Source organism: Pelecanus crispus, chromosome 4 (genome assembly GCF_030463565.1).
Source record: "Pelecanus crispus isolate bPelCri1 chromosome 4, bPelCri1.pri, whole genome shotgun sequence".
Lineage (NCBI taxonomy): Eukaryota > Metazoa > Chordata > Aves > Pelecaniformes > Pelecanidae > Pelecanus > Pelecanus crispus.
Genome location: NC_134646.1, coordinates 46,812,306 through 46,829,214, shown reverse-complemented (window position 1 = coordinate 46,829,214; position 16,909 = coordinate 46,812,306). Strand labels below are relative to the sequence as shown.

General features: G+C 33.9%; 1 protein-coding gene across 3 annotated transcripts in view; it reads right to left on the bottom strand.

The window, feature by feature from the left end:
• WDR17 (WD repeat domain 17) overlaps positions 1-15,038 on the bottom strand; it is a 48,356-nt gene extending 33,318 nt beyond the window's left edge. For 2 of the 3 annotated variants that reach the window (XM_075709085.1, XM_075709086.1), the window contains exons 1-3: positions 5,666-5,788; positions 4,409-4,592; positions 2,405-2,635 (exon numbers count right to left, since the gene is read on the bottom strand). In XM_075709085.1, coding sequence (XP_075565200.1) covers positions 2,405-2,635; positions 4,409-4,592; positions 5,666-5,788 — 538 coding nt within the window. Of the gene's footprint in view, positions 1-2,404; positions 2,636-4,408; positions 4,593-5,665; positions 5,795-14,924 lie in introns of those variants that run through there. The other variant, XM_009479376.2, reaches the window with a different exon arrangement.
• Between the last annotated feature and the right edge of the window lie 1,871 nt (positions 15,039-16,909).

The following is a 16,909-nucleotide window of genomic DNA, read 5'->3' as shown; positions in this document are numbered from 1 at the left end:
TCTCAAAGCAAAAAACTGATTTTTTTATTCCTTATTGAAAAGTACCAATTCTTTGTACCCCTCTTTAAAAAAAAAAAAAACCAAAACAGAAGGCCTATATTCATCCTAGTGATACCACTCTGTTATTTTAAGAGCTACCAGTTACAAAAGTCAGATTAAGTTTGACTATAAATTGCAAAATAGAAACACACAGCTGATAAAATAGATAACTTGATAAGCCTACATTTTCAATTATATCTGAATGCTAAGACACACTAAAGTTATTTATGGAAGTGTAACTACAGTAATGGTGCTTCTATTTTATTATTGTGATACAATCTATTTTTCAGTATTACCTAATTTTGAAACATATTTTAATGAATTTATCTGTTCACCAAAATTTTTGTGATCTATTCTTAAACACATCTATGTTTTTATCTAAACAAATTCTCTGTCTTTTTGTAATAGTGTAAAGAAAGCAAGTGAAAAGAAAACTAATACTGGTCTGTGTTCTTTCAAAGTCATTATGATTGCTCCAATGTCATTGTCTTAATTACAAGAATATAATCCTTTGAATTAAAATATTCCAATTTCTTATTGCATGCAAGTCTGGGCTTCAAATGGTGGCTCTATGGTATTTCAATTAGCGGTTATTCTTCTTGAATGCATCTGAATTTGTTGCACTAATTTATCCCACATAGTAAAAATTGCTACTCAGTTCTCACAATTAATTTGTAAGTAGACCTCTGTAGGTCAGTGATTTTTTTGTTACATAAAATCAAATTTAAAAATCCTGTTTGACTAAAAAAGTTTTTACATCCATTTCATTAAAAGAAGTCTCTTCAGGCTTAAAACACAATATGATTCAACAGAAAATGTATTACTTTTCTTGAATAATTTTGAGAAAGTGAAATTCTAAACAGTTTAAAAACAAAAACCTGAAACATTCATTTTTAAAAGCCAAAGTGCAACATTTTCGTTTTTATTCTAAAGCATTTATTAAGAAGTAGTAAACTGCACTACTTAAATCCAGGATTTTCAGTGAAAGAGTTCTGACAAAAATTTTCACCCAGCTGTGTATAAACTTTCAGCTTGTTATTTCTCTGTTGGAAAACAAGAATCTTATTTATGTTAAGAGCAAATTTTATGGTTAATTTATTTTTATTTTAAAATTGTATTAATGAATATATATAATCTTACAATAATAATGAAAACTATCCTAAATATAGAGACAAGCAGAATTTCTGTGATAATCTAAATTCAATTTCAAGCTGATGCAAATAGGTTTTTCCCCAGCAGTAATGGATAATTTTCAATAAACAAATTTTTGTAGCAACTTGAATTGTGGTACATACAAAACTGCCGCTGCTGCTAGCTTTTTTAGCCAATATTATATTTGCATTTGCAGAACATAATTTTGACATTTTAAATCCTTTTCCTATTATTTCTATTTTCATATTCAAATCATTCTAGACAAACTTTATGTTAAGTCTCAGTTCAATACATATTTAGAGGTCATCATATTAAAATAAATTTTCTTTTCCCAATGCCAATACTAATTCAGTCAGCACTACTGAAGCAAGGGAATCTATTTTCTGTGACATCCTGAGTGACAACTTAGTAGAGTGAACTGAAGGAGAATAAACTTTGCATGGCTGTTGGAGCATAATACTATGTAAAATTAATGCATTATTTAAAGAAAAATTTTTCTCACAAAGATGAAAATCAGTTTTTACTGGAGGAAAAAGAAGTAGCCAGAAAAAAAATTGAAACAATCCACCTAATACAGATATCTGTTTTTGTAGAAAACTATTTATGAGAGCGCTAAATTTTAGCTTCAAAGCAGCTTATCCACAAGACTCCTTCATTAGCAGAGTACTGGACTATTTATAAAGTATGCACAAATGCACTCAGTGGTTTTCAGAGATAAATATTTTCCCATATAGTTTTTGATATAACAGAATCACAAAGATAATATGACACGTGACATGAGTTTCTACCTACAAAAATGTAGAGGACTCTAGACTATGAAGCAGAGGACTCTAGAACAAATGCAAGCAAAGTAAGAGCGACAGATTCAAGTCGGTCCATTCTTCCAGAACAAACTTGCTGTGAAAGTTCAGTAGAAGATCATGGCTGTTATTCCCTAAAAAACCCGGTTTATTGTATGTCGAAAATTGCAACGTTATCTTGGTCACAAAAGGGAGAAGATACAAAGAAAATGCTCTGCACTCTTTACCTAAGAAAGAGTATTTTTGTGATATGGAAGGAATAGGAATACTATGAACTAATAACAAGTTTTATATATGTACATACATTATAAAACCTAAATGAAAGGAGTGCAGAATTACACACATATACAGAGACAAAAATAAGAGATACATATATATAAAAAAAATAAATACTTTACCATATCAGTTCTTACCTGGCTGAAAAATAGATAGGCTTCCATCAGTATGTCCAAATACTACTTTTCCTTTTTTCTTTGGATGCCATCTAAACAGACTGATATCTGACAAGAAACTATGTGCTTCTCTATGTACAGTTACCCCACTGTCAGGTCCTGAGATAGTCCAAATGTACAACGGACCTCTGTGGGACACAAATGCAACTGCATCATCTGCATTCCAGCACCAGCTAAGTGACGCAGGAATTCCTGAAACATACAGGTAAACCTTATAAGAACCAGGATATGAAATTCAGTGTATTACTGCTTAACCCAGTACCAGCAATTGTCTGGAGAAGCTGTAGAAACAATTATTCTACATAAAAATGATTAGACCAAAATTTAGACAACTGTGTGAACATCTTATGCTGTAAAAGTAAACAACACATATCCATAGGCAGGAAGTAGAATTATTTCCCAACTTATTTTAATACTATTTTGACGGGCTGTATTTTATGATAGCTACACTTCATTAGTGCCAAAGACAATCACACATATGAAAGAGGATAAGCCTGATCCTGTAAACAATACTTTCATTCATTCACAATTCCATTCAGCATTATGTTTTACTGTAAGCTATTTGCTACTAAGGTGGTAAAATACTGAAAACTTTAAAATGTCTATTTTTGCAAAACACAATGAAATTTAATTTAGAGATCAATATAACAGAGGCAGATATTTGTGACAAAATTGGAAAGCTAGCTCTGTATTCTAAGGAAATTCTTGATAGCTTCCTTCTGGATATATGACAGTTTTAATTCCGTTCCCTAACACCTAACTGTAGGCATTCCAGTTTAAGGATTTTGACGTTAACATCTCCAACCCTCATTATCCTCATAATTTATTAATATGTGTCTGAAGGAATAAATGATGGTAAGACAAACTCCTCAAGCTGAAAATTCAAAACTGTATTTAGACACTTTAATATGGCAGTGTCAGAGTAAAAGCAACATTAATAGGAGGTTTAAACATATTATCCTAAAAGTAAATTAACTTTTAAAGAGTTTAAAATAATAACAACGCTTCTTTCACCTGTAGTCACTGGCTGAAGTAGTTTTTTAAACAAGCAATGTATTGAAAAATAAGTATCAGTTTTTATATTAATGCATAATCTGATACAATATTCCTTTCAGAATAGATCAAACTAGTGTGATTTTTTCCTACTTATTCCTTTTGCAGGGCATGCAAGATGTACAAGATTTTCAGAGGTATCCTAAGTGCTCTGGGAAGAACAGAGTAGGGGGTCCTGAAATGTCTTAGAAGATCCTGAGATACTGACTATTCTTGGGTTGCACCTATTTTCCAAGAATGCAAATGTAGGAGTCAAGGACACCTGACAGAGATTGACTGTAAGAACAGAAATACAGGTACTGGTTTTGCCTAAAGGGAATAAATAGAAGTGGGCAGGGAAAGGTGGCAGACACAGACTTTTAACCCACCAGACTTCTATTACAATCTCCAAACCAGCAGTTTCAAGTCCTGAGAGAAGATGCAGGCAGACAAGCATTAGGGTATTTAAACAAAACCTGTTTTTCAAATTCACTGACAATTTATACTTGAATCTGTTGAAGGCTACATTTTGTTTGCTTTCACTTCCACAAAGTTACCATGAAAACACACAAGGTTTAAAACTTAATTATTTATCCTTTTATACAGTGATGGAAAAAAAAAAGTTGGGTTTTTTTTTTTTCCTCTGCTCAACAAGAAATCAATGACAAAGTAAATTCCTGAGTTCGTCAAGTACTTCAGAAAAAAGAATAACCTCTTTCTTTACCAAATACTAGACGGTTCAGAGCAATTTACTTCAACACACTATCATTATTTTCTAAAATGAACTGCTACAAATCTGACAAGAATATTGTGTTACACAATTGTTAAACCTCTAGCCTACCAAGTGCTTAGAATTTACTCTATATCAAGTATTTCTGATACCTGTGGATGAAAAAGCTGTACAAATCAAATAGATTCCCATGTCTGAAATACCTTTTGTATTGTCCAGCTTGGCCACAACTTTCTGTTCAGTCACATTCCAAATAATCACTAAACTATCTGCACTGGCACTTGCAAACATGTCAGGATTGTGAGGACACCAAGATATGGCCGTGATTGTCTTCTTATGCTCAGACATAATTGCCCGGAGCTTGAATTCATTGTAACGATGATCCAGCTAAATAAAAAAGTAAAATTCATTTTAGAAACACTTATTTCAAACTCACTTTAAGTACTGTTGGGTTGGAGAATAGTTCATATAACCATATTAGACTTACAGATGAATTCATAGTGGGTTTAACAATTGTCAGTACCTGACATCTCAATAAATTAAATTCTCACACATTTGACTTGGACAGAAAAGTTGTCAAATACTCAATTAGCCCAACCAGTATTAACACAGTCTATCCTCTTTTCACTTATGAACTATAATATTCCATTAATAACTGCACTCAAACACAATCCTAAAATGCTTTATTTATAGGCATGCTAACAATAATTTAGTAATCTGCAAGGGGTCACACAGGATAGAATAGGAAAATGAGTTTGAAATAATTCTAATTTCTTAAATCACTTAGGACAATTAAAAAAAAAAAAATCAAATGTCCAAACCTGACACAGTAAATTTTGTTTATTATAATCCTCGTAGCGGTACAACTCATGAAGTTGAAATAAGCATATCCTTTATTTCCTGACACATTTCTCAGTCTGAAAATTCCACGTCACAGCATTTCTATTTTTTTGTTATGTGTTGATGTGTAGTAATTGTGAACTTCAGAAGACCACAGTGCTGAGCAGTTCAGAAATGAAGAAAGTAATAACTTGTTCCAAACCAAAGAAAGGTGGACCACTGAATCCATGACTTTGCACAGTGGATTAAACTACTTCAAAAGACTACTGTTATACTACAGCTTCAAATGAAGCCATGGAATTGCTTCATTTCTCTCTCAGAACCTGCTCTTCTATCATTGTACTTCATCCATCTCAAGTGTTTGCTGGATTGAGAGCCTGTCTTTTGAGAATAATTCTTGACACATATAACTTCAAATATAAAGTTTACATCAATCTTTTGCACTAGCTGTAACAAGGAGAAAAAATAATCTGAATGGAAGATTGAGCTTTATATAGACATCTTCTCAGCAGCAATCATACTTCCAAAAGCGTTGTAGAAACATTTATTGAAATGGTTCAAAGTGAGATAGACAACAATGTAAAAATGTAACTAGTCTATTAAATAAAAAATAATCTTACCTGATAAATATAAATAGCAAGGGTAGCACAGTAGGCAAATCTGTCCCCACTAGCAGCACATACATCCTTGTTCCATGGCTGACATCCAGCAGCTAAAAGTCCCACTTGTTTAACCTGTGACATTTTTGCCTTTAAAACAGAAACTCATTAGACTACAAGACAACAGAATGTTAAAGAACAGAACAATACGTTTCTGTTCCCATAAATAACGTATACATATGTACCTTAAAAATATAGCTAGCCTTTATGTTTTAACAGCAACATCTTGTGTTTATGAAGTACAAACGAATGTATCCAAAATAAAGCCAAGCAGATGTTCGCAGTCTTCACTGCTACACAAGAAAGGGATTTTAATACCATACACAGGAATCCATTTGGAAGGAAAAAAGGCATGGGGGGACAGCACATGAAAACTTGAATAGTTTTGGATCTTCATCACTTTCATTTTATTCTGCAGTCTGGTTCAATAATTTATATATTACAGTGTAATGCCCTCTCTGCTCTCTTCTTCCCATCATCCCCTATAAAGACAGCTGAACAATATAAACCATATGCTAATATTTTTGTTTTAAGTAAGTTAAGCAACATGTCTAAAAAGAACTTCAAACCACTTGCACAGAACAACTATGCACTGCCTATTATCATCATCCTTTTTGGAGAAGCTTTCTAAATTTTCTTAATAATTACTGTTTAACAAAAAAGTTGAAGCAAGCTGTGGAAAATAAAAAACAAAGCTTAATATAACATTACTGTATAGCAAACTATGCCTCCACTGTCCAAAACAAGCCTTGAAACTACCAGCTCTGCTCAGAAAGAGGCAACGACTGACTTCAACATAAAAACACAAGAAATGCTTTGCTGGGCCAGACCAATTATCCACCTAGCCTGTATTTGATTCATGATAATGTCAAAATGTTACTTAGAGCATGAGCCTGACCATTTTCCTATGATCCATTTAGATACTCTACTACGACAAAGAATGCACAAATTTGCAGAGGTATTGTTAAAACTTAACTCCTGGGTGGGTTGTACAAGATGACCTCCAGATGTCCCTTCCAACCTCAACTGTTCTGTGATTTAAGAAAACGTTCAAAAGGAGCTTTGTTGCATTTATTTACAGCAGACAAGTAGGGAAGGCCATCAGTTTTTACAGAATCTCAGAATTCACCTAGAAACCAGTCTTCATGTGATACAAATGTCCCAGCTTCAAGCCAACTGTCAACTGATGAAATGCCTGCTCCATGAACTTGCAGAAATAATTGTGGCTTTACCACCACTATAGAAGGCTCCAGTTGCCACACAACTGCAACTGAGGTTAACAAGAATGACTAGGTGGATCACAGCCTGCAACAGCGTGGTGATCCAAATGGCAGGAAAAGGTCCAAGTAGCTGCAAAAAGGATTCACCACTTCTGCATAAAAGTTAAATCAATCCAAACAAGGCCCCCATGAGCATGACTGAAAGTACTACCCATACACAGGACATTTAAGATAACCCATAGCTGAAACCTCTTTGTACATATGACTTCAGCTGGGCTAGCAGCAGAATCCTAATACAGAAAACAATTGTACATGTGTCAGTGAGAGCTCCTGCAGGAAAGAATCTTCTTGTGCAGATTAGCAAAGGACAATTCTGCTGAGTTTCACCACACCACTGAGTGCTTCAGCATGGGCTAAGGTAAGGTCCAAACATAAAAATTTACTCCTCCAACTATGTTACAGAATGTGTCATTTAAGGGCACGTTTATACTGTGGATAGATTAATGGACTGAGGGACATTATGTGGATAAACATTACATGGACTATGGAGGATGGGATCTTTAGGTCAAAGAGCTGAGACTATAATCTTTAAAGACAAGGAGAGTTATGTTCAATTTACCGAGTGTTAGGTACGTTTTCAAGCCCCACAAAGGAAAGGGAATGAAAAAGAAAAAAGGAGACTTCAAATGCAATCGAGTATTTTGAGGGAGCAACTATTGATTAAATGCAAGGGTTGGTTATGCAATGCATTGCTGTGTAACAGTTTTAGGAAAGATATGTTGTCTGCAGATCACTTTCCACCTACTTGATATCAACTGTATGGAGTTGGAAAAATTTTTCTGAATGACATTAGTATTAAGGCACATTTAGAAAAAAAACTTTGTACAAGTATGGTAACAGTGACCTATAGTACTCAAGGGAACCTATCAGTCAATATTGACAAAAAGCTTATTATATAAATATAAACAAAATTTCATTTTACTGCATATATATACAAGGGATGAAAATGAAGTTGAATGATCAATTTTATCTTCCATTTTTCTTACCTGCTTGGGGTGTCTACTTGGCAGATAAATATGAATGAATATAAGAAGCAACCTCCATGAGATTATAAGTCTCTCTCACTTTGGAAAGTGTGAAAGAAAAAAAAAATTACGACAGACTATTTTGGGTGCTTCTTTAGCAGAAGATCAGGAACAGATTGAACATTTGGGACTGACCATCTCAAAGATATCACTGACTGTAGTTATAGTGCTTAAAGGTTCTGACTGAGTTCTACATGCCTAAAGAAAATGAAACGCCCATGTTTAACCTCTGAAAATTTTGGTAAAGGAGACTGTACAACAACAGAACAGAAATATACAGTAAGACATTACAAGATACAGCTCTGCTGCAGACTAGTGCTCTGGCTATTAGACTTCCTTTCTGTCTCTGCTAACAATTCTTCTGACTTCTGCAGCAAATAAATTATAGATTCTAGAGAGAACAGTTCTATAAATTGCATCACCTTGCAGTTTATTTGCAATCCATTTCATGTTATAAATGATGAGTCCCACAGAAAGAAATTTATCTTACTATCTGAAGAATCATCATCATCATCACCAAAGTGACAAAAAATATACTCCAAATTTCTGATTTTGCCATTTAATGTTCTTTTACTGTTGAGTGAAATTACAAATTCCAGAGATCCCTTCTGTGCAATTAAAGTATCAATGACATATATTCAGAAATATTTGGATTTGGGGCATTCAGAACTGCAACACATGACTTTTTTCGGTCACAATGAAAGTACAACTGGCACCATTAACACACACTTTTTCTGAAATTAAAGTAATCCAGTTGATTACATATCAATTTACTAAAATGCAGAATAATACCTGGAAACAGAACTCCTGGTTTTCACTCTTGATTCCAGGGAAAATGATGGTTAAACCACTAGGTATGTCAGCAAACATATATGGAACGTTAAAAAAGGCATGGTGAAATAGAACAGAATTAGATGTACAATATTGGATTATCATAGGTTTAGTTTGTAGGTTTATCACATGTAAGATTGATTAAAAGTTAACAACTCTTTAGACACTAAGAGTGCACAAATATTTATTTCATAGTAATAACAGATTTGTGTCATTCTGTACAGATCCTCTTTTTTACCTTCTCATATGGGAGCTAAGAGGTTCCTGATTTGATGAAGTTTAATCTGTAAGAATCTGTAAGAAGATATTATCTTAAATCTTGTTTAATTTGCGGTTTGATTACAGGTGAAATTGATTGTAAAGTTAAGATCTCTTACAGATGCTAAAACAGAATTCCACAAATGTTTCTTTCAGAGTAACAACAGTCTTGTAGGATTCTGCAGTAATCTGTATAAAAAGAATTCCTGTTAATATATTCAGTAGATCTTCCTTTTTGCCTTGATATGAGAGAAAGAAGTTACTCCTGACTACATGAAATCTAGTCTGTAGGAAAATACTATTCTAAGTGGAGAATGAGGAGGATTCCGAGCTTAAGTGTGATATCTAGAACAAAAAGAAAAAGATCCTCTACACTGGATTTACAATTAAAATGATCACACAAAACAGACTAGCTGTCTCCAAACTTCAGGTTTGGAGATAGTTCCACTACTGGTGCTACTATTCCCATGTTTTCCACGCAGCTGATTAACAATGAAGAGCCTTTTAGGTATTTCTTCATGTCATCAGGACACCTGCATAGTTTAGGATATTTTAATGGTTTCCAAACACATGCATCACTTGATTAGAATTCAGGCTAGATTAATCATGACCAAAAATCATTGTCATCAAATGGTTATAAAATTATTTCAGCCTAGGTCTAAATGTATGTCTGTAAGCATTACTGGATATGTCATATTAAGTACTGTATTTGAAATAGAAGAACACATTTGTCTTCTCTTTGTTCTACATTTATGTTAAAGACAAAAGGTAACCTGAATATGTTTCTTGAAGAAATTCACCAATAGAAGTCTTATTCACAAGTTTAAAATTAAACAACCATTTTTTGGATAATGTACTATTTTTCTTAAAGTCTGATATTCAAATGAAAATGTCTCCTAAATAAGATCAACATTTAGATGAAAAATGCTGTTTTGTGATATATCCTTATTTCACTGAGTTAATAATTCATGCTAAGAAGCATTATTAAACTTCGATTCTTCTTATAGATTTTTCCTCTTTAAGTATATGTAAAAAAATGACATATGTAACCTATTCTGAGGTGTATTATAGAAAGGAATTTGCACTTTATTTACTAATATTTGCTGTTTTAAACTTGTTAATATTTCCTGCTCCTTGTAATGAGTTATATACTGTTTTACAAAAAATATTGTAATTAAGAAGAAGCATTTGCTTTGAAATTCAGTACAATAGTATCTAGAAGAAATTACAATTGTGTGGCATACTGACTGTTATTCTCTTGTAAGCATCATGCGTCAAAGCAGTTTCCTGCAGATCTTTTCAGACATTATAGATTTCTGTTGAATATACTCATAGTACAAGGGAGAAAGCGGCACTCATCAGAACAGCCTGAGTAAAACAGAAAATTTAGAAATGCAGTATAACTGAATAAAGATAAATATTTATGATTTCACGCATGTTGCATTTTTATACAATGGAGATTTTTCATACTTCGTTAAAAAAAGCATTTTATTTCAAAATAAGGGATTTACAAGTAATTATATTGGACTCTTAAGTATACACTGAAAAAAAATGTGCATGTAAAAAATGTATACCACACTGGGAAAGCTATCAAAGGATGCCCACAGTTTCCCAGGAGATGAAGGGAAAACCTTTCTTTTCAATTGGAATGAGCAGCAACATTCTAAGTCATTCCTTGTTGCTAAATATAGAAAAAAAACATTAAACTGAAATTCTGTATACCATAGAGTTAATATTATTTAAAAATAACAACTGAGTGAACTAGATAGGTAGACATGGCTATATATCAATAACTTAAAGATAAATGCCTAATAACCCCTACCTTAGCAAAGGTATCATTTTTTGTAAACCACTTAAGAATGTCCATGTTCATTCCAATACCTTCCTGCTCCCAAAAATGCAAAATCTTGCTCTAGTTGTAGAACGGAATCACTTTACTTGACAGATGAAGGAACTAAACCTTGATGTTCACAGAATAATGCAGTTACTAAAGGATGCAGGAGAAAAGACTGAGCATTGTGTCGCACCGCACACACAAAACGGCAGTATCAGTAGCCTGGCAACTGCAGCTCTTTAACAGGCACCATTTTAATTTTAACCTAACTCCTTTTTCTCTGCTTCAGCTACTCAGTGTATTCATTACTCGTATTTCCTGATTGTACTACAATGCTATTTACAGAATAACAATAGCTCTTTAAATCCATCACTTAGCACCCTTTAATTATCAAGAGATGTGCTTGCTTGTTATAAATATTTGCAAGTTTATAACCATCAAGCACAACCAATAACATATGCTGATATTGTTAGTGATTGTGATCCATATGGTGTATGAGCTGTCCAAATGAGTACATATGCAATATGGTGTGCACACAAAAGTGAATATACAGTATTAATCAATATGCTTCTGTATATATAAGCCCCTAGTTTCTGAACAGCTACTAAAGTGTTAATGTCTTCTGCTTCTGTTCATTCTATGGTCACTATCTTCCAATTAAGCTTGTTATGTTTTCTTATGTGGAAAGCTTGCTGTCAACTCCCGTACGTTTGACACATAAACCTGTTGTATCACATCCAGACTATTGTCCCCAGGTACCAGTATTTTTGTCAATATGTCAATGACAATGTAATAATTAAAGATCTTCAGTGATAGAAAAATGATGTCTCCTTAAAGACATTGGGTATATTTATCCACCTTTGTGGGAAAATTCATTGGAGATGAAAACATGATTTGTGAACCATAGAGTTTCAAATTCATTACCCTATCCAATGGGACCAGTTTGAAACACCAGATAATAGACAATTTATCTTGTTAAGAACACAAAAGTCTTCAAAACCTACCAAGAAATCTCTGCATGTCTGCAAGACACAGCAAAACCCAACTTCTTCCTGAGTGTGCCTGCCTCAATAGCACGGTGTCTCATGTGAGAACATAAGCATAATTAGCATTAGCCCGCTTCCAATGGGGCTGGAAAACACCAAGCACATTATAGCCATGTTAAGAAATTAAATTCTGATTATTATGTCCAGACCCATGAAATAAAGGATAATTGGAAATATTCTGGTACATATGCAACTTAAAAGCCAATAGACAAATTAAATTTACTAAGACTAAACAGAGCAATGAAATTTCCAAAAACTTTAATGTTTCTGGAAGGAACATTTCAGAAGTTAGTACATTTTCTAAATTCTATTCTATGCTATCTATCCATTAAATTAAAATGTACTTATAGCTATTACTTTATGAATCTGGGGAATCTCAAAAGTAAAAGTAAGCACGTCAGAAGATAAGAAGAAATCTTATACTATGAAAACTTTGACAATAGATCAGCTGTCATGGATTTTAATAGATCCATAGGGGGAAAAAAAAAGGTTAAAAACAAAGAAACAGATGGCAGTGTCATATTTCAGTTATAACTTCTTAAGAACCAGATATCTCAATATCATTTGAGTTACTCCCTTTAAAAAAAATTTCTTCCTACTTTGTGTGGAGTACCACAAAATGCTGAAGAATTCAGTTCTTGATGTGGACAATCAAACTGCTGTTACTAATGTAGGTCTCTAAATAGTCTTACTGAGACTGTACACACACTACTTCAAGCAACTGCTTCTGGGCAAAAGATGAGCAAAGGCTGACTACATTAATCATGACAGTCACAATGTAGAATAATGTATTATAATTATGTAGGTTTACGCATGTACTGCTCTAAGCAAAAGCTAAGCCCTTCATACCTCCCAGCACAATTTAACCTAGGTAGTCTACTGCTTGTTAAAGTGTCAGGTTGGTTGCTAGTTTACCACTGAACAGTATAGACAGAGAGTTTGCATGCTTCTCTGCAAAAATTAGAAAAGTTTTTTCTACTTTTGTTTACAATTCATGGCACAGAGACCATCTGTGGGTAATGGAAACAGAAAATTAACCAGAGGCAAGAAGAGAGTGCCTTGGACAAGGCTTTGAATTTCAGCAAGATTCTTCAAAAACACCAGAAGCCTCGGCTAGACTCTTGCAACCAGCATTTGCAGATAACATTTCCTAATTTATGCTAACGTAGCAAGCGTTCAAAACGAGTGCATTCAGTTATCCAGACACTGACTAGGAAAAGAACACTATTATTTAAAAGACCATTTTAAATGAACAAGTGTCCTACTAGTGTTCACAGACATTTTAAACCTCCACAATAAACCCAGAACCAAATTACTACTAGAATTGATTTAACCACAGTTTCTCTGGCTTCACAAGGGAATAAGTCCTAAAAACGTTGTGGACCTCTGGCTGAAGTTTGGAAGAAGTCTGGATTTGAAATCACAGCCTGAGACCATATTTTACAGAAACAAACACTTATTTGAAATTAAAAACAAATATATTAATTCAAGATAGGTACCCTGATTAGAAAACCTAAGGCCAACAATTTGACATTAAAAAAATTGTAACTTGGGGTAAGTGTTACAAAGGAGTGTTTTTTACTATCTCGACTACACTACTTGTACAGTTTAACTAGAATATCCTTTATTGTGCAACTTTAACAAGATAATCTAAAGGGCAATACTAGGGTTTGAAACAGAGCATGGAGAAATGCTGGTATTTGTAATAATACATCACCAGGAATGTTGAACTACGTACCTAATCAAGCCAAGACATCATACACAGCAGTGGTAACAAAACCATAATCTATAGAGTATTGGTTAGTCATACGGTACCAGAAATCTAGTTTTCAGATACTGTATGTAATACAAAGAAATACATACAACCATGTCTGATCTCAGGATAAAGCATCTAAGACCTTCCATACGAATTTTGTTCTCATCTTCCAACCCAGAGCTACCATAATCACCAGAAGATTGCTTTTCTGCTGGCAAATTGCAAAAATGACACTTCTGATTTCAGATAAAGTTACCTCTTGATGCATCTCACACCTGAAGCCCTGATGAGCAGCTATTAAAAGATAACTCCACATCTGAAACATTAATATCATGAGTGACATGTAAAATAAGAACAGTGGAAAAGTATTAAAATCTGCTAGTTTTTAATACTTGTGAGCATATAACTGGTATTACCAAATAATACACAACAGTACAATTAAAGCAGCTGCTGGCCCTTGTGTTTCAATAGCATCTCCTGCATTCTGATTCAATAGCTGAGAATATACTATCAAAACGAAAAATAGTAATTACAGAAATATACGGTTACATAAAGGAGCTTGATACAGTGAAAGAAATGTGACATACTCACTTTCCACCATAAATCTATGAAACCAGCAGCAGATTAAGCTTGCACAAGGCATGCAGTTAATAAACATTTTAAAAATATCCAAGATATCCTGCAAATGTTGCTATAGTAACAACTCCTCCTCCTTGGAAAAATGTTAATAAAAATATACAGGTATCCAAGGTACAAACTGGAAATGACCCTAGGTGAATTTAATATCTTCCAAATATTTTTGTTTTACTCAATTACTGCTTATAGTTTCTTTCGTTTACTCCATGCACAGTATATTAATTCCTCCTAATACAATACAATTAAATGCTTGATTTCTAGCTCATTACATATTAAAGAATTACTACTGGTTAAATTATGCAAACTAAAAAAATGCAAGTAGGTGGCCACCAAACTTCCAATATCTTTTATCCAGCTAGCAACATTAATTTGCAAAAAACTAGTTTTAGATGTGCTTGTCTATGAGCCAAGATCTCATTAAAACTACTAAAAATCCCTTCTTAGTACCACTATAGGAATATTACTTTTGGTACTAGTAATATAATAAACAGCAGCTTAAAGAAGAAAAATATAAAGGAAGTAAAAGAGAAAATATTAATTTAAACAATTCTTACTCGTTGCTGTCCTTCATACCAATCATCTTCATCAAACCAGTGGGAAATATAAGTCATCCAAGCCATGACAGAAGGCACAGTTGAAATAAAAAAATATACAGAACCTGAACACATGCGAGTGCAATGAGTCCTGTGCTAAAATTTACTGAAAACTACAAGCTACCCAAAGATCAGAACTGAACTCTGTGATATCATTCTACATTAATAAACTTTACATTCATAAATATATAATCTGAAATACTTTTAGCAGCAGTTTCAACGGTCTATGTATTGGATTCTGAACTGGAAAACAGAAATCAACACTAAAACAATTAGTAGATTATATATTCCAGTATTTTAAATTAAAGCAGGTTAGTGCTTCAAGCTCGATTTTACAGTGCTTCTGAGCTCTGAATATGAGATGCTGTTTGAATCATTCTCATTTGTCTCCTGAAAAATTATTTTCCTTCTTTTCAAATGTACTGTCTGTAAGAAATGTGGTTCAGTGCACAAAAGCTTGTATTGAAATGTAAAATACCTTCAGAATCATGGGAAGTGATATGTTTTGGTTATGTAGGGAGTGGTTTCAACTGGCACAGTAGGAGGGGCCACAATTATCGGAAGTGCCGAACACAGAATCATAGAATTGTTTAGGTTGGAAAAGACCGTTACGATCATCTTATGTTTAACAACATTTTTTTTAAAAGGTGAAAAAAAGAAAGAAAAAAAGATCTGCATCTCTGTTGTTCACAGCCAGCAGAGCCTGAAGGGTTCAGCTACAGCCACCAGCACTGGCTGGGAAATTTAAAAAGCCTAATTTTCACTAATTCATCAGAATGCATCTGCTTCTTTTCTCTCCCTCAGGAGAATTTCACGTATCTGTATTTATTCCTTCTGCAGCTAATTATCTTTTTTTGGTATGCTCCCAAGTTTCACACCGGATTTCAGAGTGCATTATACCATTGAAAACAAGAATTAAAAAGAGGAATAAAAGCTGTATTGCTCACACCACAACTCAGTACTGCAGCAGCACGCTTCATCAGCTGCGCTGTTTAGGAGACTATCGTACAAATCTTCCTGACTACACGGCTGCAGCAACTATCAAATCCTCAACAGAGATCATGGAGAACTAAAAACCCCCAGTTTCTTAAGAAATCTAGAACCCAGACAACGTCTGCCTTTCTGTACTGGATTAATGAGCTGTTTCCCAAAATTCGTAATAAATGCAAAAGCTAGACTGTGAAGTCAGCTGTTCAGTCAAGAAATAAACAAAGCAAAGTAGGAAAAGAACAGCTGGAAGTACCAGATATTAACCTGGAGTTAGTGGTCAACATGACTTGCCATTTCCAAAGAGCAATTCAGCGTCATTACCAGTCCTACCCTAGCACATGTAGTTTCCATTAAGGCTACTGTATAAGCAAGCTACATCCTCAGATACAAAGCAGGGAAATAAAACCAGCAATACTTTTGCTTTCCAACCTCTCACTCAGCAATTATGACACCCAAGGGGAAAAGCAAAAAACCCAAACCACATACACAAAATAATAAAAATTTAAATCAAGACACCCACTATATTTATGGGAAGTAGCATTCCCAGATTAGCAGATTTTTTTGTGGTTATACAGTTCTCCAGATAGATGTATAGATACACAAGAACATACAGAGGAACTTCTCACCATACTGCTGAAATGTTTCAGATTACTTGCCCTTTGAGACTTTGGCTCAAACATAAGCAATGCAAAGTGCACAGAATTGCATGGTCTCATAAACTATATGGGAAAGGATTTATTCAGACACCTCTATTCATACGGCTGAAGAAATGCCTGACCATATCCACAGTCTGTAACTAAATGATAAAAATGTTACCGATGTACCATTCCTATGAAAAAAATTTTACAATTTGCTAAACAAATCATATCCACATTATTACTGCTTGTTACACCCCAAAATTGTGGTTTCAAATAAATTAATACTAGCACATTTAGGAAAGCCTTTGCTTTCACGCT